The sequence below is a fragment of the Cuculus canorus genome, chromosome 6, assembly GCF_017976375.1.
Source record: "Cuculus canorus isolate bCucCan1 chromosome 6, bCucCan1.pri, whole genome shotgun sequence".
Taxonomy (NCBI): Eukaryota; Metazoa; Chordata; class Aves; order Cuculiformes; family Cuculidae; genus Cuculus; species Cuculus canorus.
The window spans coordinates 19,966,709-19,989,089 of NC_071406.1; the positions used below are offsets into that span (position 1 = coordinate 19,966,709).

Here is a 22,381-nt window from a genome sequence, read left to right on the forward strand (position 1 = left end):
CCACTTAAAAGATGACTAACACTGAGTGACCTACCATTTTTTTTCCAAAGGCTGCAGCACCCTTCAAGCTAACAAATCATCCTACTCAGTCTAAATTTTCTACTCATTAAGTTTAACCATTTAACTCTCTCCTATATCCATTTGTATCACATTACCAGTTCCTCATATTCTATCATGGCCTGCTGTTAAGTATGTGCTGGGTACTGCAGCACACCACAGGGTCTTTCACCTGAAATACTCTAGGTATTAACCATTTTTACTGCATTTTGTCTGTTTCGGTACACCTTGGCTCCAAAAGAATGTGCAAGTTTCCAAGTGTGGTCACAAAATAACTGTCTGGAAGGAAGACATCATTTCATATCTCATAAGGGAAAAAAATTATTAACCATGGGTTTGAGTTATTCAAAACCTAGCAACAGATGCAACAGTGACAAAGAGCTACGCTCACAAAACACAGACAATGAGAAAATCTGAGCTAAGCTGACTCATCTTCATTCAAAGATTACATACCTGTAATATCCCAGAGTGGCTTACAGCTGCGTTGGTCTCACTTGGAAAAGATATCATATGATCTGGAAAAAAGTTCTGTAACAATAATAATTTGTATCAACATTCCATAAAAATAATAATAAAACTTCCTATCTCTTTTGGATGTAAAATTAAACTTCAATGCAGCACAAGACACTGCACATTCATTGATCCAATAATTTAAGCTTGCCTTAATATCCTTCCTAAATTTGTGACATCCTAAACATTATTTACTGAAAAACATAGAATTTCGAGAAAACATCAATGATCTCTGGAAGTAAGAGGGTTTCATAGACCAGTGCATCATATTGCAGTACTCAGCCCTTAGTATTGTTTTTCTAGTAGTAAGTTCTATTGCTGTTGACATATAAGGGTTGCCTGGGTCTTCAATATGCTACAGGGAGGACACGCACCAACATTCTGAAAAAAATATTGTTTTCTATTTTTTTCATTACACTACAAACCCAGTAAAATATTTTGGAATAACTTCCATTAATAAAGAATGAATCCTCTCAGGACTGCGGGGGGTTTTATTGTCTATTTGGTATTATATGAATAGGAATTAAGATAAAAATCTGGCTACATCAGTATTGTTAACAAGTACACATTCAAAATGCTGATTTCATTACCAAGGAAAGATCAAGGTATAACTTATGGTACAGACCTACAGTTGGAGAGTTCAACATAATCATGCAGATATGAACCAGCCAAGAGTTTGACCATTACTAATGAGGTTTTCTCAAGGTTTGGACAAGTTTGAAACTTTTAAACTAGAACAGGGTAGATTTAGACTAGACCTAAGGAAGAAATGTTTTACAGTGAGGGTGGTGAAACACTGGAACAGGTTGCCCAGAGTTGTGGTAGATGCCCCATCCCTGGAAATATTCAGGGTCAGACTAGGCTCTGAGCAACCTGATCTAGTTGAAGATGTCCCTGCTCACTGCAGGGGGAGGGTGGGCTAGATGACCTTTAAAGGTCTCTTCCAACCCAAACTAGTCTACAATTCTAACATTTCCTTGAACAGACAATGTCCACTGACTTTCATTTTTAATAATACTGAACTACTGGTAGGGTTAATTCATATCAACTCATTTCTGATAAAGCATTCTTGCTACACTTGGGACTACAGTACCCAGAAGAATGACTCAACAGGAACAGTAAGGATTCTGATTAGCCCCAGCTGCTGACGCTAGTCATAGCTGCATGTCTGCCACACTCCATAGCTGCTTCCAATCACTGGTTAAACAATTAACAAACAGATTTATTCTTTCAAAGCTTCCCTACTAACTGTAGCCCATCTCAAGCTTCGAGTGTTTTACTAGTGCAGGGGTATCTCCACATCAGGGAAGTACATGATTTGCCCAGAGAAACATAGGTGAGGCAAGGAAAAAAACCCCTCACATCTCTTGTATCTTTTAGTATCTTAATATTTCCCTTTTCATCCTTTTCACAGGTAGATAATTTGAGTTCCCTTCCATTTTTGACCTTTCAAGTCCTCATACATTTCTGCTATTTCTCCCTGTGACATCTGAAACAAGCTCCCTTTGCAAGAGACATCATTAGGAGTGATCCAAATACACCATGCATTTCAGCAACCAGATGGCGAGTTTCTCCTGCTGAGCCACAACTACTTCCATGGCCTCTGTCATCAGCCAAGGTCTGATTCAGCAGCATTAACCTTTGGCAACATCCTTGAGTTACAAATTTTCTTTGCTCTCTTCCCATTCTTTACATATACTAACTTTGGCTTCACTTTCACTTACTCCTAATAGGTTATGGCTGCTCATAGCCTCTTCTGTCAGTTATTATTTAGCTGCAGCTATGAGAAGCTGCCATTGGGCAGCACTGGGTCATACCATTCATAAAATCATCTCTGCTAAAGATGCCCCTCCTCACACTGCTTCATTTTACATTTCGTTATCACTTGATGGAAATTTTACTCAATTTCAAACATTTTATTTTGTCATAAGTCCTTGTCCAAAGTGCAATAAAATTAAACCCATGTCTGATCTCTCACCCCCCAAAAAAAAAGTATGAACATGGAAGTTTTACAATTGCAACAAAGGGAGCAGCCATTACACCCACTACACTACATTTCTATATCACACATATTCCTTCCTAATCATTCCTTTTGACTCCTGTTGTACTAACAGCTTTACACTCTGCCTATCTATGTGTAGCAGAAAAGATTATTTTGCAGCAACATCAATTGCACAAGATATAATGTTAGGACTTACCAGTGGATTTTTAAAAAACTCATACTTGGCATAATTCTTTCTAAAATATAGTCTGTTTTCCTCTTCTATTACCCAATTTGACTGGACTTCCATCACTAATTCATGGTCCTCTATAGGTCTTCCTGTAAAAGTACAAAAAAATTTGAAAAAAGACCATGTAACCTGCACCTAAAAGCCTAGGAGTAGAATAAGAAAACACAAAGGTCAGATGATAAAAATATTATTAAATTAAACAAATACAAAACGTGAAACGAGCAATCTGAACACAGTCTATTAATCAGGTCCATGTTACACCAAGTTACTGTTCCTCCTCATCAGAGCCCAGCTTTTGAGGTAGGTCACATGGAGGAGGGGATGTTCATGTTTTGTTGTTGTTTACGGGGGCAGCTGAGGGCTTTATTCCATTTCATGGCCAAATCCATGTTCTCCCTACAGAAGCCAGGCAGTTCCTGCTGCGTGACGCATGGGCAGCAGGCAGCAGACCATGTCAACCATTCACTCAGACTGCCTGGAGTCTCACCAATGTCTTGGTTATGCTCCTTTCTCTAGTGCATCATTTGTAAAGGGAAAGTTATCTGCAATATAGAAAAGCATTAATTGGTCTTTGTCTCCTCAGGCCTCCACTATGTCCTGAACCATTTCTAAAACTAAAGATGACCTTAAGGCATTTCAGTGTTTTTGCACAAACCAGGGATACTGAGGATTTTAGGAGCCATAGAACTAGCATATGCAAAAAGTAAGCCATGAAAAAAGAACTAAAAAAGACAAAAAATTACAAAGTGAATCTTAACGTGTAGTTTGGCTTTGCAGTGGAGTGAGGAGGGAAAAAGAATTCAGTTATCTGTACCACAGCATCAACACTCAAAATTTGTATTCTTGCTGCTTTAGCCTGCTTCTGCCGCTCAGATTCTACTCATAGTGCAGGAAGCTAAGCATAAATCCTGAAAGGCCAAGGATAATTTCTGTACAATATTATTTATACTGTCTTTAATAATTTTCAGCAGCTTATGGAATAACTTTATAAAAAAAGGATGAACATACTTCCAAATCGGTGTACAGTTTTTATGGCTACTAGTTTTGGACTCTAATGAGAACACGATGGAGTTGAACAAATTTGTAGATGTTATTTAAATTACCATTGGCACCTCCAAATTTAAATTACATTCCAACAATGAACTCACTTTAAAAATAGGTCCAAGATCTAAACTTAGTCACCCTGCCATTTATTGCTTCTTCACATCCAATTCTGATCATAGTTTCAAAAAACTATTAAAAATATATTAGTAAAACCATGTAACTCACAATTTTCTGACCACATTTTTAACACTTCATTGCATCATAAGGAATCTTATATACTTTAAATGAGTGCTGATGCTGTCATATAAGTGCTTGTTAGAAACTTTTTTTCAAAAAATCATAACAGATAAAAGAATAGTATAGATTATTTAAAAACTTAAGTAGGTATAATATTAAGTTAATATAAACAGTAAATTTTTGCAAGGTCCTAAACTTGCATTAAATTTTACTGATACTTCATCACATTTAACTCATTCTTGAGCCCATAAAGACAAAGACTAAGGATGCTACATGCAAGTCCTACTTGCAACTAGATCAAATAAAGCATAAAGTAATACAGAAAACAAAACACAACAAAAAAAAGAGAATATTTTAAAATCTTGTACAGACTGCTGTGCTCCAAAACACATTCTTCAGATGCAAGGGTAAAGAGGCACTAAATAACTGAAGGTCTTACTCAAAACCAGCATTTTTTCTTTCAGTTTTATAGAGAGAAAGTGCTCCTCTGGGATGACATTTAAAACTCTTAAATGCTTGGCATTGTGACATTTAAGAAAATATCATTTCCTCAAGACTTACTTCTCGGTACAAAAATAAGATATTCCACATCACCTCAATGGGTAAGGATGCCTGTATTTCTTCATTTTTAAGGTGTCGCAGCACAGAATATTTTACAATTGATTCAACTTACTTTCTTGAAGGAAGTGAAACACTGCTAGTGTCGTCCAAAACACAGCCCTATAATCAAATCCCTAAATGTCACCATAAAAAAATGCACTTTGGTTTAGTTAGATCATTTTTTCTCTTCCAGCTAGACTGGAGAGTTTCTACCTTCCCCTATACTATCTCTTCATTACTACTATGTCTAATATGAGGAGCACTGCTACAGTCCAAAACAAAGTCTCCTTAACTATGGAAAGTAACTAAAGCACCAGAAAGAAGATTTAATATTAAAATGCGCAACAGAACACATTTCAAATGGCCTTCTCTCTAGCCACCCAGAAGGGGAAAAAAAATTTAAACTAAATGAAACCCAGAAAAGTCATTGCCCAGTACTATTGCACAACTGGTGCTTAGTGAGACTTCTGTCCAACAGGCTACCTAGAGGAATGTAGATAGTGAAATCAAAATGAGACTGAAACATGATGATGTGCTTGGTGAAGGCATTATCGTCTGCTCAAAGAGGAACCCTAGGACATAGAATCATAGAGTCACTAGGTTGGAAAAGACCACCAGGATCATCAAGTCCAACCATTCCTATCAACCGCTAAACCATGTCCCAGAACATGTCTATTGAGCTGCAGAAGCAAAGAGAACACTGTTTACAGTCAACACAAAAAAAATCTCTAGAAAAGGAAAAATATCAGGATGAAGACAGTATTTTCCTTAAAAGGGAGAAGAGCTATGAAAAAGTGGTCTGTTTTCACAGCCTGCCCTGTACAAGGGAACTGTAGTGGAAGTACAAGAACCCAGCACCAAGGTGGTACGGATGACACAGCATCAACCAAATCTAGGCATACCTCAGCTGCCTTCAGTAATCTTAGACAAGATGGAAAACATCCAAATATGTCTTGAATTCAGTAGCTTGAGATAAAAATGACGTGTTCCAGAAGCACACAGTTCTGAAATATATGGTGATTTACAGAGCTGTAATAATTGTCATACTTCAGACATTTGAAACAGAGCCCAGGTTATGGCAAAACTTCAGAGGTGGGTAGGAAGGCTGAGCATCCCCTGAGGTAAGGCAGAGGCAGCGTGCTGTGCCCAGCGTGGCTGTCCCATTGGAGGCAGATGGGGTGCACTGGCAGGTACCCTGGGATGACAGCATAAGTAAAGGAAGCATCTTACCTGCCCACCTGCCATGAGTCAACACCACATGTTAGCACTTGCCATAAAAAGCAATGAGGACAAGAGCACGCTTAATATTTAACAATATAGTTTCACACTAAAGGGTGTATAGGTTTGTGAAAACAGGAATATATAAACCATGGTTTTATGTTTCCTTTTGGGTAGGAATTTTTTTCTTTTCTTTTTTAACCTTCATATGCAGATATCTCCACACAACAATAAAGGCACACTCCAGTGATTTAATTAATGTCTGTCTTGATTAAAAGCAGAACGCTGTGCTCAGCTCAGTAAGATTCATGCAATCATATCTAATTCAGGAGTATTCAGACAGCTGTTAGATATTAAAGAAAATGTTCTCTAATTGATGAATGAATTATTAATCCCCATCATACTGGAATTTACACAGACACATACACCCACTCACAGTACTTCTCCTTTCTATATCCATTCATTTAACTTGGGAGCAGAAAAAGACTGCCCAAATTTCCATGGGTAAAAGATACAACAGAATAATAAAATACCAGAGTCCAAAACTAAATCATCATTTGAACTATATTGGTTCAGGCTTCTTATCCAGTGCCTGAAAGGATGCTTAATGCAAGCCAAGATCAGCATGTTAAACCTTGCAAACAAAATGTCAAATTGCCAACCTCATCATCTAAGATTTTTTTAAAAAAAGAATGAACAATTCAACTTTTTCCAAAACTATGCCCAAAGCAGCTGGAGCAATCAGAAGCCTGTATGGTGAATGCAGGCCAGCAATGTTGAGAATTTCATAATCTTAGAAAAAGCCACTACACTGATGATTTGATATTGAAATCTTCCAAGAATTCCTTCAGATTGAAGCAAGCACACTATTTGACAAAAAGTGTATTGTGTAAATAAATAAACCTGGAGAGAAACAACGGCACTATTGTTATGGCATGGTTTGTCAAGAGAGTCTTCTTCAATAGTTACTACACTATTTAAACATAAGGTACACTATAAAATACAGAAAACACTTCACACTTCAGTATCGTTGTCTAAAGACCTTTTTATACCCCCTTTTCTGTAGCAGTCAGTCATTTACAGCCTCGACCTAGATTTAACTCTGACCTTACTCTGGGCTAGAAGCATCTTACAACTGATACATTCTGTGCAAAAGGTTATAAATATCTTTGAAATTTTACAAAGCAAGGAAAAAAAATTAAAAACATTTGTGGATGCCTTCATAGGATAAAGCAGCAGAAAAAGGCAGAAAACATTTTTAGCTTTTGTAGTTCCTCTTTAATATAAGGGTATTAAACATAATATAGGCAGAGATGTACAATTCAGTTCATTTTACGCAAGTGCATGAGTCTGGATTCCCTAGATACGTATGCAGAAAGGGAATTTAACAACAGCTTTTAGCCATACATAAATGTAAGTTGTGTGGGTGTTTTTTTGTTGTTTGGTTTGTTGTTGGGTTTTTTTAACTCAACAGTAGTGGAGTTACCAGGTACCAGTGCATTCTCTTCTGAGAATTAAGGACTCCAAAGAGTTTTCTATATATTTTAGAATGCAAAAGGTCCCCAAAACATCTTCTTCCTCAAGTCACACTTTGCACTACCAGCTGAAACTGTCCTTGAGTTTGGAGAAGTCATCATACCTTTTGTAACCCTAGTACAGTGCCAAAAGTTCAAGATGAATATGGAAACTTTGAGAAACATGAAATTCAAATCAATTTTTTTATGGCATTTGTCTTCTACTGGATTTTTCTGATATAATTCCTTATCAAAATGAAACAAAAGACACTACTAAAACATAGTGCTGTAAAAGGAAGTAAGATTGTCTGACTTAGATTGTCAGACCCACTGACTACATCTTAGCAATGGGTTTCTAAACTCATCTTTGGCTGAATGAAGTCTTTCCTGTGCTCTCTATGTTTTACATCTCTGGAAAGAGCCCCTTTCTCCCTATATTTAATTGGTCCTAATGTGTTTTTATACTGCAATATTAGACCTATACATGACAGAAAGGAGCAGAGAGCAGAAATTAAAATTATCATTCTAAATTGAAATCACAGATTACAGTTTTTAAACTGTATAATAGGAAAAAGAAGTTCTTCTACTACACTAGAGGAACACTGGTGACATGGAAGGAGTTCAGAGCATTTTGTTTTCAGCAACTTAAAATACTAAGCATGAAGTCACTTCAACACAGTTCACTGGTTCATAACTGGCAGTTTAGAAGAATGGTTTTGTTCTGCTTTTTAAGTAGTCCCATCCCAGAGTTCACAATAAATCTAGTCAAACTGATTGTATTGAAGGAAATTACCGACAACCTACTCTGTTTGTGTTTCTGAAGACTGAGTCCTATTGTCCAGAGAGAATAGCACTGTGTAACCGCTTTCTGTCCTTGATGTCAGAAATTTCACTCAGGTGTGCTGAGAACAAAGATTTTATTTGCAATGAAAATAGCCCAAGCCTTGTTAGAGACAAGCAGAAATTACAAGTAAAAGCAGAACTTCCCAAGAAAAGCAAGGGAGAGAGAAGAAGGATTTGTAGTGAGAACCTGAACCTTAAGTGTCTTCCAAATCACTCCTATAGATGCAGATCAAGCAGTGTAAGGCAAACATACTACCACAAAATGTACTTCATAGATATGCTTTCAAAAAACAAAGACAAAAAGAAGTAGCAAACCACCAAAAGAACAAATTCACACAAGGCCTCCCATGCTTCTAAGCATTTCATTACAACTGTACTTCTACGAAGAAATAAAGACCAAACACCTTATTGTGCCGCACTATTGTATGGTATTAGTATTAGTCTTACCTAAACCTGTGTGGGTAAGTTGTTCAAAGAGAGTCCAGCTGTGGTCATCAATATAGTGGTTCTTCAATATCAACAGCTGACATACATCCCTGGCTGTTATATCACTTGGTACTTCCAAAGCTCTGCTAGTATCATCTTCACTATACACTTTAATAACCTGAAATAAATAGAAAAGCTAAAATAGTCATAAGTTTAGTCCTTGATTCAGGTAGTCCAAATATGTTCCTCTCAGCATCATGACTGAGACAAGAACCTATACACACAGCAAGTGATACTAAAGACAGCCATTCCTCTCTACTGCAAGGGCGTAATTGAGAACAAAACCGCTGAGCAAAGCACATACCATTTCTAAATGTTGCTTCTGGACATCCCTCGCCACAATACACTGGGCAGACTAGCATGTTCACTTTAATAAAAATATTGCAATGGAGAGGTAAATAAACCCTGTGAAACTGTATATTTTTATATAAGCTAAAGAAGAAATCAGAGGATAAACAGTGAAACTCAAGAATTCTGTGACTTCAGAATGATAGAAAGATACAATAAAGTAAGAGTTAGATCAGCAATCAGATTCAAGATGCTCATAATTCTATAGATGATAAAAAGAGGAGACTCTACAGAGCCACTTCCAATTTTGACAAGCAAGAACTGGAACTACTAGTAAAAAGAAGGGATATATACACACATACCAAATAAGCCACACATGGAAAAGCATTACCATCAGATGAGGAAAAAAAGTAAAGAAAGTGTTCTAGACAATACACACGCAAAAAACTTATCACAAGTATAGAATTTTTATCATGTTTTATGTCAGTAGCTTTTCCAAATTTCTTTATTCTATTAAGCACGGTGTAGGGGAGGGAAGGAGGGAATATAAACTCTCATAATCTATCCTTGTCATTATCACTTTTCAGTGTCAGTAAAAATTTTATTTTTCAACATTGGCACATATTTGAGAGTCCTAAAGAATGGTCCATTAAGTTCTTTAAGAGGTAAAGCTAAACTTGCTTATGCTTAGTTTCAAATGAAGTGGCTAAGGAAGTCTTACTCCACACTGACTGACTGAAAGAAGGCATGACCATTAAGGTATCTTTTTCTGTATTTTGTTTCTCTGAAGGAGAATGACTCAAATTAATCAGAGGAATCAGTGAATTGGATGGAATTGATGCAAATGAATAGTGCTCTGCCTTTGTAAGCTCTGCACAGTGATTAATCCCATTAAAGTAAACACAATTTTTTTTTGTAAGAGTAGAAAATAATTTCCTGTACTTCACAGCAGTCAAGAAACTCAATACTCTGTTAGATTTCTTTTCTTTCTTATTTTTTAAAAGTAAACAAAGGCCAAAAGTTGAAAAATATTGACGCCCCTGACACAAGGATAAACTCTTATATGTGCTACTGTATGTTATAACGGTAATACCATTCCTAAAATAAAACAGATGTTTGAGATTTTACTATAAATGCAAAAATGCAGGTAAACATGAACAGTAGGTATAGAAGATTTGATGCAAAATGAAATAGGCCACAAAAGTTTTCTGGGTACTCTGAAATGCCCTAAGTGATCAATTCTGGAATGCTTCTGTTTAACACTTTGTACTTTCAAACAAGCTGTTTTCACCCTAAAGGCATTCAGTGTCACAAGATTGGGAAATGAATACACTAATTCATATTTAAGAATGGGATTTATTCCCCAATATTTACCTTTACCAGTAGTGTGAAGTAACACATTATTCCTTCTCTATCAAAACAGAGAGAGTATAAACGTTCATCCCTGGCAGAGTGCCTGCTGTGCACTGTGCCAATGGAAAAACTAAGCAGCTCACTTCCTAGTGACAGTCTGGCCACAACAGCAAGGAACTCAGCACAGGTTAAACTACCCTGCCTACCCCGTCAGTGCCAAAGCACAGACATCCTCAGGCCAAGAGGACCCAAGCCATATTTAATTCATCTCAAAAACTGTCATCTCAGTTTATTGAACTTATCCATATTCCTCAGAATACATAACACACCTCACACCTGGATTTTATGCACAAAACCTAAATACCATTGGAAACTCTTCATTAAACACCAAGACAAAAGTTCTTACTTTAAATGCAAACAAGCATGCTATTGTCACTCAGTCCTTAATTGCTACCTTACCAAACACATGCTCATTTCAAGCTTCTAATGAACAAAATGAGCAATGCATTGTTGCCCTAGCTTCTTCCAGCAGCTCCTTCTCAGGTCTGTGCCAAAGCTGCTAGGAAAGTGAGCAAGAAGCTGCAACCATCTCACCTGCCACCTGTTTCTCTCCTACTAACAGCAAAAATCCTAAAATAATTAAAAAAAAACAAAAACAAACAACCCCAAAAAACACAGGTGAGCTCACTCATGCTTTCTAAGCATCAGAACAAGGAAAAAGGACTCCATTTGAAAACCACATAGAAATTAAAACACATTGATGGCCTTATTCCTCTCCCAAACTCAACTTTTCTGTATGGAACTACATACACAACAATTCTATTACAAACTTTGTCCCTGCATATTAAATCAGCATGAAGTCCATGATGATTTGCTTTAACATCTCAGCTCATAAATGACAACAGCTCAAGATTTCTGCACAAGGTTCAGCCATACTTGCCACTACACCAGTCTCTGGGATATGGCAAATAAAATCAGGCTTCTAAAGTGGTGAAAATCTCTCTCTACTCATGAATCAACCACCTCAACACACAGCCTTTCCCTGGGAAACAGGCAGACCTTGGAGAAAGCCAGTCCAAAGTTTCCACAGGCCTAAGTTACAGCCTAGTATTTATATTTAATACAAAAGGCAAAAAGACTACATCAGCATTGAATTCAATGATCGATCCTGCCGAATCACCCATGGTTGGTGGCTACAGTTGGTTTCACCAGATGTCTATGCTTTGGCACCATTCCCACTGCTAAGCAAAGGAGATTGGCAGCAACGCAGCCTGCTTGCAGCAGGGTCTTGTTCCACACACACGATTTCCTAAACTCCTACACCAGTCACACAGAAATTATGTTCTGCAGCTCAGAATAAATAGGTATGAATTATTTAAATGCCTGCAGTATCTACAAGGATTCAACAATTAAAAGAGGTGTCTGGCAGGGTGTGCTGTGAATGGAATGGAGGGCTGTACAGGTGAGTAGACAAAACAGCACCCCATCACCTTAAAACATGTCCAGCTCTGGGCAGCACTGAAGGTCAGGGACAGCTTCATTAGCTTCTCCGGTAAGTCTGTGCCAGGATGAATCTAAAAGCTTTTACAGGCTGAAGTGCTAGAAAGGAATGAGACAGCATAGAAGGGGAAAGAAAGGGAGATAATTAAAGCCACTTTCCTTGTCCTAATATTGGACCAGATGACCGTTGCAGGTCCCCTCCAAAGGTAAATATTCTACTTCTCAATATCCTCACAATCAATTTGGGTGAGAATCCACACCAGCACCCTGGGTACGGACCCTGCCAGCACATACTAGCAACTACACTTTTCTCCAGGTACTCATCAACTTCAGTGGTGTGCTTGTTTTACAGCAAGAGCACGTACAGCCCATGCTGAGGCCCTTGATGAACGATTTCTACAGAAATTCTTTTTAAAGGGGTTAAGAGTTGCAGTGCAGATGACTACATTCTTATTGCTGAAGAAATAGAAAAAGACTTTTTAAAATGCTGAAGACAGCAACACAAGTCATGATAATGAGCTGCCTGCGGCCATTCAACTCAGGGAGTAGGAAGCCTTGGAGGTGGCCTTGGACTACAGGAGCACAGCTAAAACAAAACAAAACAACATAACAAAAAAAAAAAACACAGGAAAAAAAAAACCAACAAACCAGATTTATATTCTCTGAGAGTATTCTCACTTGGCTTTCTTAGTATAGGGAAATAAATCCTGCAGAAGTCTACAACAACAGATCACTCCAGCTCACAGCTATGACATGTGCTGCCTTATAAAACAAAAATGTTGTGCCCTTTTTCTCTTCCTTGCAAGGGATTCAAATACAGCAGGAGACAACAGACAGGCAGTCACCTAACAGACCCTTCTAAACTTCTGTTACCACTTTAGTTTAATGAATTGAATGTGATGGTGCAAATCGCATCCTTTTGAGTGACCTTTGAAGGGTTTTTAATTAGAAAGAGTTGCCCATTCTGCATTTCTGCTCTTTGAAGCAAATTCACTTATAGGATTTGCAGGGAATGTATTTGGTCCAAGGGGAGCGGATCACATGAAACAGGATAAATTCAAAATCCCATTTTTCCTTGAAAATATATTGCAACAAATAGCTCTTTTCCCAGAAGTAGAGAATGCTCCAAGAATTAAAACGTAGCAGGATTATGCTAAATATACAGTTATGCTGACCTCCTACAGAGAGGAGGAAGCTTGAGAGACCACTTCTTTACTTTTGTTAACAGTTAATATCAGCATTAGGCTAGTCAGCCATCCCCTCTCTCTTCCATTTTCTCTCCCTGAAAATTTGTCTGAGAAGTAGCACACAAGAAAAGAGCTACTGCTGAATACGAGCTGTCATCACAGTTTTCACTATCATGTACTCTCAAGCTTTGTTCTAAAGCAAGCTATTTAACCTCCCTTGACTATACTTATCAGTAGATAGAAAAAGTTGCCTCAGTAGTGCTCAAATCTTCTTTCCTGTCTGGTTTATAAATACGAGGAGATACAAGGTCTTTCCAGAAAACAAAACATCTCAATAGCTTACATTTAAGACACCATAAATAAGAAATTAGCCGCTCCAAGATTTTCTTGTAAGAGAGCATCAAGCTGAGTATGACATGCATAAATCATATTCATTGCCTATGTGAGCAGGCAAGGAGGTACAGTTTTCCTGTGTGTCCTCTTTCCACTTCCCAATATACTAAAAATCAGCCAAGATCCTCAACATATCTTTATCCTTCAAAACAATTATTTTAATAAGAAATGTTGCTTCAAAATAAAACATATTCTTTTTTGTATTTTGCTAATCATCTGAACTCAGAACGTAAAGTCAATGTTGACAAATATAACCCAGTATTTAATACAGAAAAGGAAAAATGAGACTCTAGTGTCTATACTAAAAAAAAAAAAATCAGAAGGAGAAAAAAAAATCAGAAACTGATTAAAAGAATAAGTAAAATAGCACATAAGGTAAACCATGTGGGAGAAGGAAGAGGAGCAAGAGAAGGCTGGACTTTACTCCCCCAAGTCTTCTTGCACACTCAACCATCATCTCTACCACAATAATTAAATAATGTGTTTCATAGACTTATAAGACAAGGTGTCCAAATCTGATTCTTCAGAATCTTCAAGCCATCTGTTTTGGAAGTGCCAATCTGCAGAAACAGCACAAACATATGGAAAGACCATACCCTGCACTGAGGAATTTCAAATTTCAAACTAAGTCCTGACATGTGAAAAAGCCAGGTAGATCCAACAGAAAAAAAAAAAAAAAAAAAAAAAACCTCGGCACATGGAGCCCATATTTAGCTGCCTACATCAAAATGACCTGACATTTACATGACTCTTAATGCTCTTGTACAGCTATTTAAGACAGTGGATGATAGGCTTTAAAAAAAAAAAAATAAAACTCAAACCATTTCATTTACAAAGATAGAAGCATCTAACTTTAACTTATCATTTCTACAATTATTTTTTTCCCCTGAATAAAATACCACACATTTTGTACTTAATATAAATGTGACTGAAATCGTAACATAAGTGCACAGTTATTGTATGCAAAACCTGGCCTTAAAAAGTCTTACATGCCACGGTGCCATACTTCCCCTGAGATCCTGCTTGACACTGTTCTAATCTCTGTCGTTAATATTAACCAATAGGTTACTTTCCTGAAGCATTTGTTCTCCAACTTTCAACCTTGCCCCCCACTAGACAAAGTTTTTTGCTTATTGATATTGGCAAAGAGTAGGGGAATTTGGAGTGTATTTGAATTACTGTCCCAGTTCAGTTCTTAGCCAATAGCTAAACAATGGGCAGCTGCTTTCTCACCTCCCTCCAACTGGGGATAAAAATTGGAAAAAGAAAGAAAGACCCATGGGTTAAAATAAAAACATAATAATAATAATAGACAAAACTATACTTAGCCCTTCCCTGAGCAGTGGTTGCAGAACACGTGCTCCCAGCAGTGAAAGTCGGACGGTGAACACTGCCAGAACTGCAGTTCCAGCAAAGATGAGGGTCACAGTAGGTGCAAAGATCACAGCGGATGCAGAGATTACTGAGCAGCAGAGCAGCGGGAGCAGAGTGCACCAGGAGCAGGCAGGAGACAAGAGCGCCATCCCAGGAAAATTTCCTGCTTATAAACGGAGATGTTCAAGGTATGGAGTAGTTCTGACAACTGTCTTGACTCCGCTTCTCCTAGCTTTCTACACCTGCTTATTTGCAAAACATGAGAAACTGAGAAAGGTCTTTGGTTTTCCTAGCAATAACTATAAACGTCTGTATTTTTCAGCATTTTTCTCACACTAAAATCAAGAGAAAACAGTAGCTGCTGAGAAGAAAATTAATTCTATCCCAGGCAAGCATAAACACTGCTTAGCTACAATTAAAACCCATATTTGTTATCAGTTGTGTTCTCACACTAAGCCTAAAATGCTGCAAGTACTGAGAAGTGCAGCTACTGAGAAGAAAATTGACTCTATCCTAGCCAAAACCAGGACAACTACAATGGAAGCACATCAATTTCTAGCATTTTTAACTACTCTATGACTTATAGCAGTAGTCTGTTTTGGTTTTAGAGAGAATCAGCAGAACTCCACATTCAGAGAAATATTAAAGGGCAGGTTAACTCATGACTAGTTAAAAAAATAAGGTTTACTGTCTTCATTATCAGGTCCAAGTGCAACACTTTCCCCTCAAATATTCGACTCTACAGTTAAAAGGCCTACTTCCAATATTTCCTCCAGAGGGAGGATTCTCAGGCCAAAAGGATTCTCACAGTTTGCAGAAATCTACATCTGCTATTAAGACAAAAAAAAAAAAAAAGTGTGCATCATGATAAACTATACTTGCTCATTTTAAAGCAACTATTTTCTTAATCACTACAAAAGGAGCTTTCAAAAATTTGTCTGTATATGTCCCTGTGAGGAATGAACATAGTGAACTGAAGTACAAACACAAATAACAGGAGACACATTAGTATTTTAGGCACCCAAATCCAAAATGGTAGTCATTAAGCCTGCAAACCTTTCTTCTAGAAGGAGGGTTCACAAGGCACCACATAATTGATGCACAGATTTGTCAACGTGTACAATCAGCTGTTAGGAACTGAAATCCCCAGTGATTACAGACGGGTACCTGGAAACCTGTCCATGGGGGAAGAGGGCAAATCTGAGTTCCAGCATGCAATCCAGAAAAACAGATATATGTAAAATACAGGTCCTAGTGAATCCTGATTTCTTATTTGGAACACAGCATAGCTTCACAAGAGGCAGAAGGAACACTGCTCCCATACAGAAGAAAACACAGCATGTATAAACAGTAGCTTAGGGGACACCAGAATTAGACAAAATCTCTGCCACGCACAGGCTCCTTATATTCCTATCAGCTTCAGAAAGGGAAATTTTAAGACCCTGTTGCTAGCAAGAATTTCTATTCTACGGCTCCAATTTTCTAGAATACTTTGCTTTCTTCTAAAGTTAAAATGCAGAAAAAGTGACAACTAAATTGTCATCTTCTTCAGTAGGACACCCAAGGCTAGTAAGGAAAGATAAGCACCTTGTATGGCTTTTGAAGCCATATATTGAAGACTCGGGAGATCAGTTTCAAGAACATGACTGTAAGCCAAATCACTGATTACAAGGACAGCAAACATCAAAGAATGAAGTAGTTGCTTGAAGAAGGAAGAGCTGTTCTTCCACGTTATCAAAAATGAACTTTGCAGACATCTACCCCTGATAGGTGTGGTCCCACCTGAGGTATGGTCCCACAAGCACTAAAAGATATAAAACCACCAAAGATTAATTATGCCTGGCTTGCAACGAAATCAAAGTTCTAGGAAAGGAAGAGCAAAGTCTAGGAAAATTGCCTACCTTTCCCACCACAACCTAGAAAAGTCTCAGATTGTTTCCAAAATCTACCATTTTTAAAATGACATTTCAAAGAGCAAAACTGTCAATTTTCAGCCTTTACTCAAATATAAGACCACCGACAAACTGAATTTGTCTAGCAATTAATTAATTTGTTGCCTCAAACACAATTCATTGGTTTAGACCTAAATATTCTGTTAAGAGTTATCAAAAAAAAAAGTTTAATTTCACAGCTACGGTATGCACATATTATCAACTCAATTTCTATTTATTTTCTGTAGTAGTCTTCTGATAGTTTACTTTGGCACTATGGCAAGTGTCTATTATATAGTCCATAGAGTCACTTCTCTAGACTCTTAGTACATACTCTGTGCCCTACCTAATCCAGCACAAGATTAACCATCCCATGAATGAAAAAAATCACACAGACAGAAGGAACTAACAGCAATGTAAGGAAGTAACAAAAAATGTCTGATATTACCTGTAGTCAACTAAGGTCCAATTCTTAGTTTTAAAATATGTATTTCCCATCTGGCTTCAGGTAAGTCTGTATTAGTCCCTCAGTTTCCTTTTTGTAAAATAGGGTAGAGGATCTGAAATCTGTTTCTTTGCAGCAGAGCAACAGATTGAACTCATTAAGATTTGTAAATCACTTAGACTTCCTCATATGACTACTGCTTTCGATGTGTAAATATGTTGTATTATAAAGAGGGAGGTTAAATTATGCAGATCTCCAAATTATAATAAGCTATGTGCAAAAATATACCAGCAAAGTTCTTTCAAATGAAGGTTAAAACAATCACATTATAATGTTAGAAAAAAATGGCAGAATGAGGACAATGCTGACATACAATCATCTCAAAGACAATGTCAGTGAAACTGAAGAGAAACAAGTTTTGAAAGACAACATAAAAGTTAAAATGCAAATATCATCATTTAAACCTGAATTTGATATATTCACTTTTTCAATATTGGTCAACACAAGCAAAATATAGTTATAAACAGTAATAAAATAGTTATAGAAGAACTCATTTGTCTGTATAACACGAAACAAAACGCAAGGTCTAGAGAAAGCAACTTCCCTATTCTGTACAATAAACTCATAGTACATCCACTTCTAGAGCAGAAAGCGAGATCATTGTTAACCATACGATATTTATAATCACATGATACTTTGCTCAAAAAGTTACTATAATTGGATAAATAAATAACAACAACTACACTTTGAAATTCAACATGCTGTAAGTAAGAACTGCAGTAAAAAATACCATGTAGATTAAACACAGAAAGTGAAAGATTTATCAACAGCCCTTACCACAACAAAGGACCAAATCAGGAGTAAGAAATGCAAAGGGATCTACAGAAGTAAAAACCACAATAAAGTCCTTAAAAAGAATGTACATTATTTATAAGGAAAGGCGGGGATGGACAGGACAGCTTATTTAAATAGAGAGTCTGAAATTATTTCAAGTTACCAGAGATTTTTTTCAGAATATGGAAATTCCAAACAAATACAGCTAAAGAGGCATTTCAAGTACAACTGGTAAGACATGTATGAATAACTAGAAAGCTAAATTTAAACATCATCAGTAAAATTTCAAATAATACAATTCCATGGAAAAGCAGAATGGCATGGAATATCAATTTCAGGCTCTTACTAATACTAACCTTAAAATCAGAGTGAGAGCTCACATCTTACAAGCCATGATAAAAATAAGTCTTATGAGTAACGCTAAGTGTTGCACATTAACATCTGACACAAAGCTATTTGAAAAACCTCTTGGCCCTGGAAAAGGTAAAAGGTTCCCTATTCCTGTCTTCCATGTACCACTTACTTACAGACAGTTAATCAAATACAGGTCACTTCTCGACCTCAATGCTCAGTAAACGTGGCTCCCCAGTTAATCTAAACCCTGTACATAGACATGGAGATCTCAGTTAGGAAGACAGGAAAGTTTTTACATCTTTCTGTCTACTAAAAATAAATAAATATGATGAATGAGTGAAACTTGGGTAAAATTATTTAACCAAGGGAAAGTAATTGTAAAAGTTGGTGGAGAACATAACATAATCCAGCTTCCGAAGAAGTACATTTGTACACAAGCTAACCATGCATCACCACCTCTTTGTGTCAGAATCGCAAAGCTCTTTCAAGTAGCTCAGTTACGTCCAACCAATACATCTCACAGCATAAAGCTTAAGTTATTTAGATTAAATGTACGTGCTTTATGACCCATTATCTTAACTCAGAGCTACCTTTATATTTCACACAAAATTCACAGAAAATTGCTAAAATAACCAGGAAGGTACAAAACTTAGCTAAGAGTTTCATATTTTGCCTTCAAGCCAAGTATTTTATGACAAAAGTTCAAAAGCTTCATTGTTTGATTTAGAGAGTTCAATATTCAGACCAAACTTGATTACTGCATTAAGGTTAATAATGTAGTTTCACGTGAACTTTTTTCATGAAAAGTTCATTTAGTAGAGGCAAACTAGTTAGTCCTACTAATAAACTTATGTTATTTAGTACTTCAGTCCATTGTTTCAACCCAGACTGCTAAATCTTAACTTTATCTAGCTTTTACGTATTTAATACTAATACAAATCTTTACATTTTACTACATACAATAGCAACATTTAGAATACATTTAATACACCTACCATATACTGATGGAAAAATATCCAGTTAGACTAACTGGACTTAAAAAGACGGATAGAATGGAAAATCATACCACAAGGTTCAAAGAATCTGACTTGAGAGAGGAACTTCAGTATTTAATTTTAAAAAAATAAAAAGGGTTTGTGAAATAGAAAATGAACAGAAAATGAAAAAAGTGCCCAGTGCACCAGAGTTTTTTATCCCACAAACTACAAATATGGTAGAAATTATCCACCTACTACTCTACTTTCCAAAGAAGTCATGTATGAAGACAGGAGGAGAAAGAAATTCCATTACAAAGCCACTAAAAGATACCTATGTTTTTTTTTTTGGTTTTCTGTGTACAACAAAGTTAAGGGCAGAATGTTATCAGCCTCATGTTTGAATAGCTTGTCCCTATTTATGTCAAACTGCTAGCATTATTTAAATGAGGCTTTCTGTATTTAATAGTGCAGTTTGTCCAACATATCCTTCGCTTGTCAGAGATAAATAGAATGCTGTGTTCCAGCACAACAGAAAGCAAATCTGTTACTGCCACATTCTGGCTGCACTCTATGTTTCTGAAGAGATACCAGCTAAAAAAAGAAGTACCTATTGTTTCTACCAGGTTTTTCACACTACGTTGCTGGTTTCTCAGTAAAGCAGATCTCTTGCTGAAGTTGAGAAAGACCAAGTCTCTGAATGACACCATTAAGAGAACAGTCAGTTCCCCACTTCCTTTGCAGCAGTCCTAAAATAATTACTTTAATTAAAAAAAAAAAAATAATATGTTTTCTTAAAACTTTTTTTTCAATTTTACACAGACATGAGGGCTTGAACTACAACACAGTTTCAATGTAAAGAATGCCTTTGCCGTCACTTTTATCACCTATGTATTCCCATGGAGGTCACCAGATGAGAAAAGAATGCACTCTGTAAGACCAAGTAAAGTTTAGATTTTTAGCTAAAGAAGATATAGTTTAGAATTTTTCTCAAAATATTTAGAATGGTAGAGGGAAAAGTGCAGAGTAAATACGACAATGGCTAAGTAGTTTAACCTACTATAACCAATAGTTGTTTTAGAATGCTGAAGCACTTTCCCTTTTGGTGTAAGACACTGCTGGATCAGACTACCACATCATTCCAGACCAGCACCATCTCTGGGTATCTGTTTCTAGTTATGGGTGGTGTAAAATGGCAAGATTTAACTGCTGAAGAATAGTTATTCTGACAGAACATTTTATCCCACAATACTTTTCAACTTGTCTTTAATTTTATTCACATAGCATTACTCTCTCCAGCCAAAGAATAAAATCCCAGTAAAGAGTAAATCCTGCAATAAAGCTAGTAAGCCTATTCAAAACATGTAAAACCTTAAACTATATATACACTGTCGTGTTATTACAGATATGTCAGAAAATTTTGCCAACAAATCCAAACCACTACAGGAGCAGAAAAAAAGACCAGGAGTACTAGGTCATGGAAGTCAGGTCTTGTAATTGTCAGCAAAAACGTAGTAGCAATCTAATGCAGAAGACACTAAAACAACTGAATAAAATGGAACAAAAAGATAATGTTAAGTGGATGATGTAGAAATAAGAGAGAACTACAGAAGTTCAGGGTATTTTGACCTCTAAATATTTACCTCTAATCCTTTGTTCTAAACCAAAAATGAGGTGTGAAGAGTGAACAGCCTTAAGTCATACAGGAAAACTGAGTCAGTAGCACATCTCTCATCTCTACATGTGCCGTGATACCCTATATTCAGCTGTCTGAGTTGTCTGGTTGCCACTTCCCTTCCTCATACCCAAATCATGTGCATATTATCATAAATGTATGCAGGAGGTTTGTGTTATGATCCTAAAAGTCCTGTCAAACAGGATACCCCAAAAGATGGTGACAGACAACAATCCAATAAGTTACAGTCAACAGTAACAAAGACAAAATGACGACATAGAGGGCTCACATATGCAGCTGGTGGATAATTTGATGAGCTAGTTAAGTCTGGCTGTCAAGCTAATACAAGACAAGCAGAGGGCTCCAATTGCTATTCAGTCTAGATACCATTTAATTGCTAACCTCTTGGAAGAGGGAATTAACTGGTTCAGAAAAGCAGTCTAAGTGGTCTAAGAAAAATGCACAATGTTATATTAGGGCAAAGGGAAATGATACAATATGCAACAAGAACAATGCAAAAGACTGTGAAGAAAAAAAAAAAAACAAACCAAAGCAAAACAAGAAAAAAAACAGGATTCTAGTAGGAAACAAAGGAAAAACATTAAGAGTGTCAAGTGAATACTTCCTTCCAGGTCTCAGTCCTTCATAAGAATTTTAGTGGTGCCAAAGACACAAACAACAGGAACTTATAACCTTAGGGATGTGCAATACATGGGAAAGAAATGAACCAAAGATCTCTCTTCATGTTAGCATTTTTGATGCCCAAGCATGTGTTTTGGTAGAGATACAGTTGGGCAGTCCAAGGCGGCCATTAGAATCTGCCAGAGATAGAAGATTAACTATGTTGCATGAAATGTGATGAACTATGAGAAATATGATAAGAGTCTATCAACTCCGGCTCAAGAAACTGTATATGTATTCTTGGAAAGTGTGACTTGCTAAGTTTGACTCACCTTGCTTTGTGCTGTTCCCTAGGCACCCATTTGTACTGTACTGTTCCCATTTAACTACTTTAAACTACGAAAAACACTTTGCATTGAAATAATGTAATCATAAACAAAGGATTGAAAGCCAAGTGCAAGAGACTAAGACAGACTAGAATCAGGGTAAAATTTCCAGCGTTAAAGTATAATTACATTGGTTCAGAAGTTTTGCTCATACAGTCAGAACTTCTTTTTTAGGTCCTTAGGGCAGCTGGCTTTTTGTTGTGTTGGTCCTGCCTCTGTTCCTGACCCACAGGCAGAAAAACAAGGAGGGGGAGAACACAGGACATGGCCAGCACCCATAGAAACAGCAAGAAAATGAGGAAGAAAGCAAGCTTAAATATGAATAA

At 36.9% G+C, this 22,381-nt stretch overlaps 1 protein-coding gene across 4 annotated transcripts in view; it reads right to left on the reverse strand.

The window, feature by feature from the left end:
- Positions 1 to 22,381, reverse strand: part of GRB14 (growth factor receptor bound protein 14) — a 68,575-nt gene that overhangs the window by 21,813 nt on the left and 24,381 nt on the right. For 2 of the 4 annotated variants that reach the window (XM_009555528.2, XM_054070205.1), the window contains 3 exons: positions 8,702 to 8,858; positions 2,766 to 2,887; positions 511 to 585 (listed from right to left, as the gene is read on the reverse strand). In XM_009555528.2, the coding sequence (XP_009553823.1) occupies positions 511 to 585; positions 2,766 to 2,887; positions 8,702 to 8,858 (354 nt within the window). Of the gene's footprint in view, positions 1 to 510; positions 586 to 2,765; positions 2,888 to 8,701; positions 8,877 to 11,871; positions 13,894 to 22,381 lie in introns of those variants that run through there. The other 2 variants (XM_054070206.1, XM_054070204.1) reach the window with 2 other exon arrangements.